Genomic DNA, 16183 nt, shown 5'->3' with positions numbered 1-16183 from the left:
ACTTGTCTGTGAGGTGTTTGCGCCGTGCATTAAGACCACGTTGATGAACATTGTGGGGCGGTTCCATAAATGATAGAGGTTTGACTGTCACCCACATGTGCCTTTCTGTCCTGTCGTGTGTTCAAGGAAGACTCAGATGCTTGCTTGAACTGGCCCTTGTGGCAAAGCCATAGATTTTCAGTGTTCGGCATACTCCGTTTCAGTCTCAGAATTTGAACGGACGCCATGTTGGCACTGAAAGCTTCAAGATACAGATTAGAATGTTCTCATCATGGCATGTTTGGTGCACATGGAGGATGGGTTGCCATGGTAAAGTAGTGGCTAGGTGGGCAGGTCAGTGTTGTAGTATGATCACTAAACTAAAAGCAAAAGGTCCAAAAATATGATTTGCACATCCTACTAAGCAAACTAACATGGTACTTCTACCAGTCAGTGATCACAGGGTCTGATATTCTCTGTCAGCGATAGTGAACATGAAGCACAAATGATCAAACAACTTAAGAACCAACTGTGATCAAACCCATATTCTAAGAACTTTTAGGCCTACTCATATGAAAATACTCTAATTTGGGATTTCTACCAATTGTGTTTATGTTCTTTAACACAAAAGCAGTCATTTTTAATCAGAAAAAGAGAAATGTTAACTCACAGACAGACGTGTTATTTCCTATTGAGTTGTATTATTTTCTTAACCCTTATGATGCCCATGGAAAGGGAAATAGGTGTCCTGCTCTCGGGCTGTTTTAGAACCGTTAACTTTGGGACCAGAGGCCAAAAGGTTTTTGCTCCACCACAATCACCTTGACTCAATGCCTTGGAATGTTTTTAAAAGACAAAATGTACAATTTGCTTTTGATTTTATGTGATTATAGTCAGTGTGTCTAGAATGTAATTTTCAGTGTTATTTAAGATGGGTTTTCATTTGTGTGCACAGTTAAATTGTATCCTTTAATTTTACTGTAAATTGGGACTCAGTAGATTGTTAGAAACTAACTGTTAGAAAATGGAACAGATCCTAACCCTTATAATTCCATTTTATTGCATCATGACATTGAGTTGAGGCTTACAAAGAACAAATTATAACATGCTTTGTTTGAGGGTCGAGACAAATAGTACCATTGCGCAATCTTTGAGGCCAATCAGAATATACAGCAATGTATTCCAGTTTTTCTGAGACACATATGGCACACACGTAAGTAATATCATAGAGACAAAGAAAATAGAGTGAATTGTCAAATGCTTTCAGTAAACACGCTTTGAATCCTGCAATGTCTTTTTCTTCTCGTTGCCGATGCTCAAATGTACCGGACCATGTAGATTATCAGAGAGAGTAGTTCTGAGACAGAACTGCTCAGTCTGTTAACCAGGCTGCGATAACAATACTGAGAGGTTTAACCAGGCTAGTTCTGAGACAGAACTGCTCAGTCTGTTAACCAGGCTGCGATAACAATACTGAGAGGTTTAACCAGGCTAGTTCTGAGACAGAACTGCTCTCAGTCTGTTAACCAGGCTGCGATAACAATACTGAGAGCAGCGCTCAGTCTGGTTTAACCAGGCTAGTTCTGAGTGTTCCAGCTGATCCGAATGTGAAGAAGCAGATTAACCTTTACGTTCTCCGTGGAGGACATTGATATCTTGGTTGCCTTGGTGACATAATAGTTAGTAGTTGTATATATTTCTGCTCCATCAACTCAAAAGTGTTGTCAGTCAAAGTCAGACTGTCTCCTCTATTGTGTGTGAATACAGTGCATATCGGAACTTATTTTTAGGGCAGAATGTCTGTTATTTTATTTCTTTACTCTTGTCTGAAGTCCATTTCTAATGGTTGCCCTGAGAAACGAGTGGAATTAACTAGTCAGCAATTGATTAAAGAAAACTGGACAAGTTCTACATTTTCAGAGACTGATTTTTGACCATACAGGTAATTGTCTTACTAACAGTCAAAGGCAAACTAACATGCCTGCTATATTGTTTAGCTGAGAGAACATTCTGTATAACAAATATTGGATAATTTTACAGTGCTTGCAATTGGCTTTCATGTAGAGAATGGGATTCAGAACAACAGTATCCCTTTATATCTCAGCAACTCTATGAGAAGATGCTCAATCTTGTGCTGTAATTTAACCAGTTTTCCTGTGGTCTTTGACTTCAAGGTTGTCTTAACAGAGACATCAACTGTTAACTCATGTCAGCGTCATTCTGAAGACTAGAATTAACATTGTATTCATAGACATACACAAACCACAACACACAAAACTGACTGCCAGATAGTGACTCGGATCACTATATCAGTACATTTTATATCTAGGGTATTTATAATGGTTCACGCATTGAATTTTTCAAAATAAAAAAAAACAGAACAAAAACAGTAACAATGTATTGTGCAAAAATAATAATTCTGTTGAATTCTCCAAAACTCCTCAGAATCCTGATGTAGAAAATCCTCATGAAGATTGTCCATCATTCCAATAAACTCTGCTTGTCTGTGCATGCTACCTTATTGGTTCTAATCCTGTAGGTAATAGTTTAAAAATGAATAAAATAGCCTTTCCATTTTAAAAGATGCATATTTAAAAAGCTAACTGTGGATGGTATGGGGAAGGCTGGTGCAAGGTCGTCATCTTGCCTCCACTGGCTGTGCTGGAAGGAAGGCGTTGGGATCGCTTTCCTCTTTCTTTTGCAAGCTTCATGACTGTTCTTAAATATTTTGTTTTAAGTGCAATATACTTCTCTATCTTTAGGAACATAGAACTTCAGCAGATTTATTGTCAAAGGGGAAAGTGTGGTGATCATCAATAAAACATGTATTGAAGAATACAAAAGCCTCAACTGTGTCTGATTTCAGGTAACTTCTGAAATGAGTGCCTGGATACCTTGGCAGCAGCTAATGAGGATCCATAATACATACAAATGTTGAATTCAATGCCTAGGTTTATCTCCACTGTACTCACATCCTACCATACCCTTGTCAGTGCATTATGCCCTAAATCTATTCTACCACGCCCAGAAATCTGCTCCTTTTATTTTCTGTTCCCAACGCACTAGACGACCAGTTCTTATAGCCTTTAGCCGTACCCTTATCCTACTCCTCCTCTGGTGATGTAGAGGTTAACCCAGGTCCTGTAGCTCCCAGTAATACACCTATTTCCCAGGCGCTCTCAATTTTTTTTTTACTTCTGTAACCGTAAAAGCCTTGGTTTCATGCATGTTAACATCAGAAGTCTCCTCCCTAAGTTTGTTTTGTTCACTGCTTTAGCACACTCCGCCAACTCTGATGTCCTTGTCATGTCTGAATCCTGGCTTAGGATGGCCACCAACAATTCTGAAATTTCTATCCCCAACTACAACATTTTCCATCAAGATAGAACTGGTAAAGGGGGCGGAGTTGCAATCTACTGCAGAGATAGAACTCTGCAGGCTGTCTTACTATCCAGGTCTGTGCCCAAACAGTTTGAGCTTCTAGTTTTAAAAATCCACCTTTCCAGAAATAAGTCTCTCACTGTTGCCACTTGTTATAGACCCCCCTCAGCCCCCAGCTGTGCCCTGGACACCATATGTGAATTGATTGCCCCCCATCTATCTTCAGAGTTCGTACTGTTAGGTGACCTAAACTGGGATATGCTTATCACCCGGTCGTGGTACAATCTAAGCTAGATGCCCTCAATCTCTCACAAATTATCAAGGAAACTACCAGGTACAACCCTAAATCCGTAAACATGGGCCCCCCTCATAGATATCATCTTGACCAATTTGCCCTCCAACTACACCTATGCTGTCTTCAACCAGGATCTCAGCGATCACTGCCTCATTGCCTGCGTCCGTAATGGGTCCGCGGTCAAACGACCACCCCTCATCACTGTCAAACACGCCCTAAAATACTTCAGCGAGCAGGCCTTTCTAATCGACCTGGCCCGGGTATTCTGGAAGGATATTGACCTCATCCCGTAAGTAGAGGATGCCTGGTTGTTCTTTAAAAGTGCTTTACTCACCATCTTAAATAAGCATGCCCCATTCAAAAAATGTAGAACTAAGAACAGATATAGTCCCTGGTTCACTCCTGACTTGACTGCCCTTGACCAGCACAAAAACATCCTGTGGCTTACTGCATTAGCATCGAATAGCTCCCGTGATATGCAACTTTTCAGGAAAGTCAGGAACCAATCAGTTTGAAAAAGCTAGCCTTTGCTTTCCAAACAGAAATTTGCATCCTGTATCACTAATTCCAAAATTTTGCCCAGCTGCCCAATGCACTGAGGCTAGGAAACACTGTCACCACAGATAAATCTACGATAATCGAGAATTTCAATAAGCATTTTTCTACGGCATGCCATGTTTTCCACCTGGCTAACCCTACCCCGGCCAACAGCTCTGCAGCCCCTGGAGCAACTAGTCCTAGCTCCCCCGCTTCTCCTTCACCCAAATCCAGATTGCTGATGTTCTAAAAGAGCTACAAAATCATGACCCCTACAAATCAGCTGGGCTAGACAATCTGTACCCTCTCTTTCTAAAATTATCCACCGCAACTGTTGTAACCCCTATTACTAGCCTGTTCAACCTCTTTTTGTATCATCTGAGATCCCTAAAGCTCTTCAAAAGGAGGAGACACTAGACCCATACTGTTACAGACCTATATCCATCCTGCCCTGCCTTTCTAAAGTCTTGAAAGCCAAGTTAAACAGATCACCGACCATTGCGAATCCCACCGTATCTTCTCCGATCTGCAATCTGGTTTCCGAGCTGGTCACGGGTGCACCTCAGCCACGCTCAAGGTCCTAAACGATGTCATAACCGCCATCGACAAAAGACAGTACTGTGCAGCAGTCTTCATCAACCTGGCCAAGGCTTTCGAATCTGTCAATCACCGCATTCTTATCGGCAGACTAAATAGCCTTGGTTTCTCAAATGACTGCCTCGCCTGGTTCACCAACTACTTCTCTGATAGAGTTCAGTGTGTCAAATCGGAGGGCCTGTTGTCCGGACCGCTGGCAGTCTCTGGGGTGCCACAGGGTTCAATTCTTGGGCCGACTCTCTGTATATACATATCTCTCTGTATATTCTCTGTATATATATATATATCAATGATGATGTCGCTCTTGCTGCTGATGATTCTCTGATCCACCTCTACGCATACGACACCATTCTGTATACATCTGGCTCTTCCTTGGACACTGTGTTAACAAATCTCCAAACGAGCTTCAATGCCATACAACACTCCTTCCGTGGCCTCCAACTGCTCTTAAATGCTAGTAAAACTAAATGCAAGCTCTTCAACTAATCGCTGCCCGCACCCACCCGACGGACTAGCATCACTACTCTGGACGGTTCTGACTTAGAACATGTGGACAACTACAAATACCTAGGTGTCTGGTTAGACTGTAAACTCTCCTTCCAGACTCACATTAAGCATCTCCAACCAAAAATTACATTTAGAATCAGCTTCCTATTTCACCACAAAGCATCTTTCACTCATGGTGCCAAACATACCCTCGTACAACTGACGATCCTACCGATCCTGGACTTCGGCGATGTCATTTACAAAATAGCCTCCGACACTCTACCCAGCAAATTGGATGCAGTTTATCACAGTGCCATCCGTTTTGTCACTAAAGCCCCATATACTACCCACCACTGCGACCTGTATGCTCTCATTGGCTGGCCCTCGCTACATATCCATCGCCAAACTCACTGGCTCCAGGTAATCGTTGCTAGGTAAAGCCCCGCCTTATCTCAGCTCACTGGCCACCTGCAGCACGCGCTACAGCAGTTATATTTCACTGGTCATCCCCAAAGCCAACAGCTACTTTGGCCGCCTTTCCTTCCAGTTCTCTGCTGCCAATGACTGGAACGAATTGCAAAAGTCACTGAAGCTTCCAGAGCAGCTTACCGATCACTGCACCTGTACACAAGCCCATCTTTAAAATAGCTCATCCAACTACCTCCTCCCCATATTATTTTTTTTTTTGCACCCCAGTATCTCTTCTTGCACATCATCATCTGCACATCTTTCACTCCAGTGTTAATGCTAAATTGTAATTATTTTGCCACTATGGCCTATTTATTGCCTTACCTCCCTAGTCTTACTATATTTGCACACACTGTATATAGCTTTTTCTATTGTGTTATTGACTGTACGTTTATGTATCCCATGTGTAACGCTGTGTTGTTGTCGCACTGCTTTGCTTTATCTTGGCCAGGTAGCAGTTGTAAATGAGAACTTGTTCTCAACTGGCCTACCTGGTTAAATCCATGTGAGAAAGTGCACATTTCAGGAGATGGGGAGAATTGGGACACAGTCATAGCCTTGTGTATAATAGCACTGGCTGAGGACCCCACGTCTGTATCCCAACATGGCTGTGAATTTGGGGATGATGTCATGGTGAATTCAGGATGATGTCATGGTGAATTTGGGGATTATGTCATGGTGAATTTAGGGATGATGTCATGCTGTGGTGATGAAGGGGAGACTGAACCCTGAATAATCTCCCTCTGCATATGAAAGGAGGTCTGGACAGGGGGACAATGTGCAGATTGGCCAGCCTTGGCAGCACACCAGTGACTGTCTTTAGGAGGGTGGGGGGAATTTCCACAATTTGGGCAAGGGATGTAATGTTGAAGGCATTAAGGCCCTTTTTTCTACTGTCACTGAGATCAGTTAGTGATGAGTGTTTGCATTGTAAAACTTACATGGTGGAAAGATACAGTTAATCTACAACAGAGCAGTTATTCTATCTGTATAATTAGTATTTGGAATAGGTCTAGATTGTGCCCGAATTGATCTGATCAAATACTCTGCCACTGTGCTTACACAATTTATCAGCCATTGTCTTGAGGCAAACTCGGGGTACAATCCGTGCTTTGAGCGGCTGGTGAATGAGCAGCGATCTGTTGAATACCCCAGCTGGCACACGCTGAATGGCAACAATTATGACATCATCCGCAGGGTCACATGAGCTTGATGTAGTAGGACCAACAGATTTAGCCGGAGCCCGTTCTTCCTTTTCTCATCTCTTTTCTGAAATGGAATGAATGTGGAGCAGTGTTCCTGTGTGTTTGTGTTCCAACTGTCAGTACTGGGCAATGGGGTAATGTCGGGTGGCTGCCAATTGGTCCAACAGTAGCATTTCAGATGGTTATCTATTCCATGGTTGGCCCAAATCTCACTGAACAGTTACAATGCCATTTTGAAGGAGTTTAATTCACGTTTTTAGAACGCTCTGTCTTAGTCTCCTAGAGGTTTTTATCTAGTTCCCGGCTCAGGATGTCCCTAAAGACATTTTTAGGATGTTTCCAACACATGATTTTTTCCTGCTGAACAGAGTATTGAACTGGTTATCAATGATAAAACATAATGCAAGTCCTTTATACTGCTAAACTTTGTTTATGCATTATTAAAATTAAGTCATTTTGCTACCATATTTGGAATTGGAAGATGTACCCAAATACATCTAGAAAAATGAAGTACATTTCTTTCAAAATTCCATAGCAATAGAGGAACGACCCACCTGACTACTCTCAATGGAGCAACGAGGACAATACAGAGCACTAGACGGAAACTAACTCATCTCCCCTGCTGTTAACACTTATACAGTTAAATGCATTGGACTGCTGAGTCAGCAGCTGACAGCATCTCAAGGGATAAACGCTTTTATTGATATTAAATTGGACGATGTCGTGGTTATTTTTAATGTAACCTTTATTTAACTAGGCAAGTCAGTTAAGAACAAATTCTTATTTACAATGACGGCTCAGGAACAGTGGGTTAACTGCCTTGTTGAGGGGCAGAACAACAGATTTTTACATTGTCAGCTCAGGGATTCGATCTAGCAACCTTTCGGTTACTGACCGAACACTAACCACTAGGCTACCTGTTGGTATCTGTCCCAAACGCGCTAACCACTAGGCTACCTGCCGGTTACTGGCCCAACGCGCTAACCACTAGGCTACCTGCCGGTTACTGGCCCAACGCTCCAACCACTAGGCTACCTGCCGGTTACTGGCCCAACGCTCTAACCACTAGGCTACCTGCCGGTTACTGGCCCAACGCTCTAACCACTAGGCTACCTGCCGGTTACTGGCCCAACACTAACAACTAGGCTACCTGCCGGTTACTGACCGAACACTAACCACTAGGCTACCTGCCGGTTACTGGCCCAACGCTCTAACCACTAGGCTACCTGCCGGTTACTGGCCCAACGCTCTAACCACTAGGCTACCTGCCGGTTACTGGCCCAACGCTCTAACCACTAGGCTACCTGCCGGTTACTGTCCCAACGCTCTAACCACTAGGCTACCTGCCGGTTACTGTCCCAACGCTCTAACCACTAGGCTACCTGCCGGTTACTGACCCAACGCTCTAACCACTAGGCTACCTGCCGGTTACTGGCCCAACGCTCTAACCACTAGGCTACCTGCCGGTTACTGTCCCAACGCTCTAACCACTAGGCTACCTGCCGGTTACTGGCCCAACGCTCTAACCACTAGGCTACCTGCCGGTTACTGTCCCAACGCTCTAACCACTAGGCTACCTGCTGGTTACTGTCCCAACGCTCTAACCACTAGGCTACCTGCCGGTTACTGGCCCAACGCTCTAACCACTAGGCTACCTGCCGGTTACTGGCCCAACACTAACAACTAGGCTACCTGCTGGTTACTGCCCAACACTTAGGCTACTGACCGGTTACCCACTCTAACCACTAGGCTACCTGCCGGTTACTGGCCCTGGGGACGCTCTAACCACTAGGCTACCTGCCCACGCTAACCACTAGTTACTGTCCCCTGTCCCCACGCTCTAACCACTAGGCTACCTGCTGGTTACTGTCCCCACGCTCTAACCACTAGGCTACCTGCTGGTTACTGTCCCCACGCTCTAACCACTAGGCTACCTGCCGGTTACTGTCCCCACGCTCCAACCACTAGGCTACCTGCCGGTTACTGTCCCCACGCACTAACCACTAGGCTACCTGCCGGTTACTGTCCCCACGCTCTAACCACTAGGCTACCTGCCGGTTACTGTCCCCACGCTCTAACCACTAGGCTACCTGCCGGTTACTGTCCCCACGCTCTAACCACTAGGCTACCTGCCGGTTACTGTCCCCACGCTCTAACCACTAGGCTACCTGCTGGTTACTGTCCCCACGCTCTAACCACTAGGCTACCTGCTGGTTACTGTCCCCACGCTCTAACCACTAGGCTACCTGCCGGTTACTGTCCCCACACTCTAACCACTAGGCTACCTGCCGGTTACTGTCCCCACGCTCTAACCACTAGGCTACCTGCTGGTTACTGTCCCCACGCTCTAACCACTAGGCTACGTGCCGCACCATGCGGCTGAGAACACGTTCAGTTTTAAAGCCAATTTTCTTCAATAATACACATTTTCTCATGGCTTTGCCTTGTTCTTAGAGTATCTGAGTGACTCAAATATTGGAACAAATTCAATGCCATGACATTTTTTACATTTTAGATGAACCCTGATTGTTTGTTCTCTAAGACTATCGTATTTTAAAAACATAATTGATCCATTACTTTTTATCTGGTTTTAGTTGTTTTATTTCAGCTCATGAAAATGGGACCAACACTTTACATGTTGCGTTTATATTTTTGTTTTGTATAAATGACAATGGTACATGAGACAACACATTTTTATCAGAACATTCTGTTTCGTTGAACTGTTGTACGAGGCATCTGGCAGTTGTTACCCCAATGACATTACTGGGCTGTATGACACCATTAACAAAATGCTAGTGCTCACGTCACTGACCTACTGGGGGATGGGAAATACTGTCAACGTAAAAAGGGGTGAGGATGCACCCCTGTAGACCCAATCAGTCAATAACCCACCGCTCGATGCCACCAACATACCAATTCAAATCACAATTTAGATGACATTTTTATGAATATATGATTTGAGCCATGTTATCTAGACATAAGTATTGTCAATGTAAACCATATTGTTATCTGCCGGTAAAGGGTTGCTATGTACTGCAAGTACAATCCACCATACTGTCTTTTGGTTGTTGTGGAATCGTTGTGTCCCGTCCAGATGCTCACAAATATAAAACAGGAAAAGCCTGGTTATATGAACAAAGGCCAGTCATTCCTCAGACAGCCATGTACTCACATGCCATGTAAGTCAAATCCACACAGTGGGAGAAATATAATTTCACAGGACATTTTATTCAGAACATCATTTAGAGAAATAAAGCTGCATTTGTAGAAACCATAGAGCCATTGAGCCGATTACCCCACACAGCAAATAGCATAGAAATTAAAGCAGAGTGCGTTTTCTCAGCTGAATCTTTTAAGTTAAAAGGCTGAAATCACTGAGATCTCCAAAAGCATTTAAGTGCATTTTTCATTCGTAAAGCCTTCATGAAGAGTTTAGAAGTGCATAGCAGCTAAACAGGGAATTCTTCATTATGCTATTTCATTTACTCACTTTCCATCTCCTTCAAAAAGTTAACTCAAAATGAATCACTCTTTCCAAACCAAAACAGATACAGCACTTCAGTGTAGTTTAGCATCCTGAATTGCAGATGAAAGTTGCAAACACTTTACAACAGACAACACTAACCACTACTGTAGGCCGGAGACACAAACCAGAGGTATTACACATAATCAGATATAGTTTCATTGTTTAGATTGACACACATCTGTAAATGTCCACTGAAACAATGACAGATTAGTGTTAATGTTGCTTCTATGCAGCAGCAGTGTTGTTCATTCTTTGACTGACATGAAGTTGTGTTACGTGACAGAAATCATCTCTACAGTACATCACGATACAACTGTACCAACCCCAATAGTCAAATACAGAATCTCATTTACACACACACACACACACACACACACAGAACAGGCCCTGCAACAAAAACTGTCTAACGCAATGGAACCACAGAGAACCATCCAAAAATACCTGACCTCTTTTGTTCAGTGAAAAAAAGATTGCTTAATACAGTAATGTTTGAGGTGATCTTTTACAAAAATATACAGTTGCTATGATACAAGTTAAAACTGTTAATAAATCTGATGGCTCTGCATTAAAAATATCACCTCACTAGGAGTCATTCAAAGTTAAATATAGATCTCTCCTCATATGGTTTCTATATGATTACTTATATTAAAGTGGTAGTTGAGGTTTAAGGAATTTGGCAAAAAAAAAATCAGTGCACAAGTCATGATCAAATCAAACGTGGATTATTTTTACAGTCAGCAGAGTACTGCTCCCTCCTATGCAGGTCCTTCAGGGGCTAGGGGAAGTGACTAGGGGCTAGGGGAAGTGACTAGGGGCTAGGGGAAGTGACTAGGGGCTAGGGGAAGTGACTCGGGGCTACAGGGATAGTAGCCTGGTGCTCCAGTCCGTTTGTGCTTTAGCCAACTCCTGTGTTTGCGTTCATTGTCGTGACAACATGTATGGCTTGACAACAATAGAAGAGCTCGCTACAACACATAGATGTAAGATCTTCATTTTATCACGATGTTGCAGGAGAACTTTCCTTTAAATATCAAATACACTACACAATTTACATTGCAGGAAATGTAAATTGTGTAGTGTATTTGATGTTTAAAAGGGATTCTGAAGTTTGTGATTTCCACTTAAAAATGTATCAAATGACTCCTTACAAAAATGTCCATTAATAATAATTCACATTTCCAGTTCCTGCAGGACGATTTTCCTGCTGTAGCAAACTGGTTCAAATTAAGATCCTACATCTGTGCAGTGGGGGACCAGGCTCAGATGAGTATATTGAATCTCAAAAGAGGAAACGGAAATAATACATCTCACCACACATGTAGTGGAGATCTTCTTTACCCCTAAGAAAAGACCTCAGCTGCTAGTCAGGAGTTTCTAAGGCCTGTTCACTTGATTGGCACAAGGTGCAGAGAGCTGCTTGGTCGGGTGCAGCGCAAGATCAGAGTAACATGAAAGAGCCTACCGTGGCCATTGTTGGCTCGATGCAATACAGTTGTGGCGCATATCAAGTGAACAGACCTTAACGGTGTTACAGACCATCACAGGGAGAGGAGAGCCTAGAATAGGAGAACTGGGGAGACACACAGGGTGACATCTTCTGTTTGATGAAATGTCACAGACCAGCCATGTGGTGCATTTATCATTTCAATGTGTGACAAGACCATGATTTCAATATACTGCAATAAAGTTGCCAACTGAAAATGCATTTCAAAACAACTTGATTACATTTTGACATATACATTTCCCAGCAGGAAAAATAAACGTATTACTCACAATACTTGAAATGAGATGTCTCTCAAACCATCTCCTTTTACAATGTCCATGAGTTGGTGGACATGCTGCAATTCTAGCTATAGTAAACAGTATGTATGTAGCGATGTACATGGTGCAATATGTGAGCCCACCTGTCAAATTGGATAGTGGATAGAAGATGGTGCACACTGAGGACTGTTCAGTGGATAGAAGATGGTGCACACTGAGGACTGTTCAGTGGATAGAAGATGGTGCACACTGAGGACTGTTCAGTGGATAGAAGATGGTGCACACTGAGGACTGTTCAGTGGATAGAAGATGGTGCACACTGAGGGCTGTTCAGTGGATAGAAGATGGTGCACACTGAGGACTGTTCATGGATGCACACTGAGGACTGTTCAGTGGATAGAAGATGGTGCACACTGAGGACTGTTCAGTGGATAGAAGATGGTGCACACTGAGGACTGTTCAGTGGATAGAAGATGGTGCACACTGAGGACTGTTCAGTGGATAGAAGATGGTGCACACTGAGGACTGTTCAGTGGATAGAAGATGGTGCAGTGGATAGAAGATGTCACCCATTATAGACTGTTTACACCAGCAACAAGGTTCACTTCAGAACAAGTGGCTTTCTATCAGACACAGGGGCAAAAACATCCATACATGACAGTCATGATAAGGATGTTGTACTGTACTCAGTGGTAGTTCTATGGTCACACGGAGTTATCCTACAACGGCTGGTTCACAGACAGCTGTGGGATAGAGACTGGGGTCGTGTTCAGTATGGCATGCCACGGAAAACATTTGAAAACGTTTTGTAACGGAAATGGAAAATGCACGTATCTTAATGGACAATCCAGGAAGTCCTCTCCCCTTTTCTCCGTTTCTGTGTCTCATGAACACTACCAGGGTAGAGAAGCACTAAGAAGCAGCAGCCCGATCCACTGTTCACCAGACAAGTTACAAGCCACAGGGCCTTGGTCTAAGTCTAGGTCACTAGAATGCTCCACTGGGGTTCACCACATGGAACTGGCAGAGGAGAGTTTTGAAGAGCTTCCTGGAAGCCTCCTTCCAGCCCCCTAGAAGTTCTACCGTACTTCCTTCTAGCCTCTTAGAAGACCTAGGCTCCTTCTCTGGTTCTCTGAGCCCCCACCTAGGGCTCTGACGCGTGAGGGGCTCCCACCTCCAGTGGCGTCCCAGGATGGGGGAGGCTCCCCGTGCTGCCCCTCCACATCTCCGTCGTCTCCTGGGTGTCAAAGAACTCGTCCGGCCCCTCTGGGGACTGGGGCGTCTGTGCGCTGGATCCTGCCTCACTGCCGCTCTCTCTGAGCTCCAGGAGCACCGGGAGAGAACCGGGGAGGTATCCATCCAAAAGGCCCAGAGAGAGGTCTGCCAGTGGGGAAGATGACGGGCTCAATGGGCTGAGGTCTGGAACTTCACCGCAAGTGGCCTCAGTTGAAGCAGGGGACTCGCCTGGCTCCTCCTGCCTTGATTCAGAGTTTCCACTCAGGGGCAGGTGGCTGGGGGTGGCTGGTGCCTCAGGATTGTCTTCTGGGGGTGTCTGGCAGGGGGTGGTGGGATTGGAGAATTTGGAGGTTTGGGGGCCAGCAGTAGGGGTCTGCTGAACTGTGTTGTGATGGCAGGAGTGGATCTCCTCGCTGTTCTCGGGGGTGAAGGACGTCTTGTCGCTGAAGCTAAAATGGGGGGAGGCGTCTGCCGTGGTGGGGGAGGAGGGGCCAGCGCTGGACACTGTACTGGACGGACCGCTGCTGTCTGCAGAGACCAAACAAATGATCAATTAATCAATGTACCAAGCAATCAGTCATCTATCAATTCAATTATGTTTACTAAGGTAATGTTAATCATATTGAAATTGTGGCTAATAGGTTACAATTGAGTGCAGGGAAAGACAAGACCAGAGAGGAAAGAACTGAGCTAGTTAGCACATAAAAAAGCCAAACCTACCCACCGCTAAGGAAAATGGTACCTGGGGATTTCACTTAGAACAAAATCACCATTAAAACACACAACGTTTCTGTCCTTGATCACACCTCTGAAAATCAGGAAATAAGTGGATTACAGAAGATGATAGAAGACAGTGGTGGGAGAGGGTTGGAAACCCAGATAGTCAACACAGGCTGTGGTGGGCCACTGTAGTAGTAAATCACTTTAAATAGCCCACAGACAGTGGAGCCTAGGGATACTGTGGTAGGCAATTACATGTAAGCCTTAAAATGAGAAATTTCAACTCCAACTTCTAATAAACACTTTTTGGAATGTACATGTACACACACCAGAATAAGACCTACTGACAGTCATTTGATGCTAGCTAGATACCAACCCAAACCAACACTCAAATACTCCCCATTGCAACTCTAAAAACAACTTAACTGGTCAAACTAAAAAGGTAAATTAATTACATGAAAGAGAATGGACACTCACACCAGGGAGGTCTGTCAGAGCGCTGTTGTGGGGATACGGAGGAGGAGAGGACTCTCTGAGGCATGTAGGAGTCCACCGACGGCTGGTTCTGTGAGTCAAACATGGCCGACAGAGCTGTGAGGAGAGAGGAGAGCGGTTGACACAGGACTGTGAGGAGGAGAGCGGTGGACCCAGGGCTGTGAGGAGGAGAGCGGTGGACCCAGGGCTGTGAGGAGGAGAGCGGTGGACCCAGGGCTGTGATCCAGTAAGCGTTTCATTAACCAGTGATATCTTATATCTGTCAAGGCAAGACATTTCCATGTGGTTTTCCTGTGTGTGTGTGTGTGTAACAGTCCATTACCTCTTGTGGTCCTGGAGTGGGCATCTCCACCAGTCTCACACACGGCAGTGATGAACTCATCCACCTGCTTGAGGGACAGCGAGTTGTGCAACGTCTCCAGTGGGTAGATGGAGGGCACCATGGAGCAGCCTTCAAAGCCTGCAGTCAGAGAGGGGAAAGACCCAGGCCCGCAGCCCCACCACCCTTCAGTCAGACTGGGCTAGGAGAGGTGGTTAGAGGAGTCTCTGGAACAGGCAGGACCACTACTACAGCCAAAACCACCTCCCCAGTCCCCAAGGCCAGTCACTCACCCTACTGCAGTCATCACCGGCCGTCCTAGTTCTGGATGTGGAGCGCTTGGTTCCAGCCCTGCACCATCAGCTGATCACAAAGATTTCCATTTGTTTGTTAGTGCTGGGCTGGAACCAAAGCCTGCACACCGGGTAACTCTCTGGAACTAGAGGTGGAAGGTGAACACTGCCCTAATATTACATTGTATTTCTGCTACGGTTGGTTTCCACACAAACAATAGTGGGGGCAGAGACACTGGACATGTCTGATTCATGTAACCACATACAGGAGGAGTCACAAGTTTGGACACACCTTATTCCAGGGTTTTTATTTTTTACATTGTAGAATAATAGTGAAGATATTAAAACTATGAAATAACACATATGGAATCATGTAGCAACCAAAAAAAGTGTTGAACAAATCAAAATATATTTTATATTTGAGATTCTTCAAAGTAGCCACCCTTTGTCTTGATGACAACTTTGCACACTCTTGGCATTCTGCCAACCAGATTCATGAGGTAGTCACCTGGAATGCATTTCAATTAACAGGTGTGCCTTGTTAAAAAGTTCATTTGTGGAATTTCTTTCCTTCTTAACGCATTTGAGCCAATCAGTTGTTTTGTGACAAGGTAGGAGGGGTATACAGAAGATAGCCCTATTTGGTAAAAGACCAATTCCATATTATGGCAAGAACAGCTCACATAAGCAAAGAGAAACGAGTCCATCGTTACCTTAAGACATGAAGGTCAGTCAATGCGGAACATTTCAAGAACTTAGAAAGTTTCTTCAAGAGCAAAAACCATCAGGCGCTATGGTGAAACTGGCTCTCATGAGGACCGCCACAGGAAAGAAAGACCCAGAGATACCTCTGCTGCAGAGGATAAGTTCATAAGAGTTAACAGG

The 16183-nt window shown here is 44.5% G+C and overlaps 1 protein-coding gene and 1 long non-coding RNA gene across 8 annotated transcripts in view; both read right to left on the bottom strand.

The window, feature by feature from the left end:
• Window positions 1-6280: 6280 nt before the first annotated feature.
• LOC127928702 (uncharacterized) lies at window positions 6281-12597 on the bottom strand. Of its 7 annotated transcripts, none has more exons than XR_008131927.1 (3): window positions 8805-12597; window positions 8136-8174; window positions 6281-8061 (listed from the first exon to the last, which is right to left on the bottom strand). It is a non-coding gene; the product is annotated as an uncharacterized LOC127928702 (long non-coding RNA). The 7 variants fall into 7 exon arrangements; XR_008131926.1 differs by having other exon boundaries at window positions 6281-8174; window positions 8805-8921; window positions 8961-12597; XR_008131925.1 differs by having other exon boundaries at window positions 6281-8174; window positions 8805-8882; window positions 8961-12597.
• A 678-nt stretch (window positions 12598-13275) lies between these two features.
• Window positions 13276-16183, bottom strand: part of LOC118371365 (inositol hexakisphosphate and diphosphoinositol-pentakisphosphate kinase 2-like) — a 47201-nt gene continuing 44293 nt past the window's right edge. Inside the window, 3 exon segments of the mRNA XM_052515954.1 lie at window positions 13276-13999; window positions 14669-14782; window positions 15009-15146. Of these exon segments, the coding sequence (XP_052371914.1) occupies window positions 13380-13999; window positions 14669-14782; window positions 15009-15146 (872 nt within the window). The 3' untranslated portion in view covers window positions 13276-13379.

The sequence above is a fragment of the Oncorhynchus keta genome, unplaced genomic scaffold, assembly GCF_023373465.1.
Source record: "Oncorhynchus keta strain PuntledgeMale-10-30-2019 unplaced genomic scaffold, Oket_V2 Un_scaffold_3531_pilon_pilon, whole genome shotgun sequence".
Lineage (NCBI taxonomy): Eukaryota > Metazoa > Chordata > Actinopteri > Salmoniformes > Salmonidae > Oncorhynchus > Oncorhynchus keta.
The sequence above is the reverse complement of the archived record's forward strand: the minus strand, read 5'-3'. Positions and strand labels throughout refer to the sequence as shown.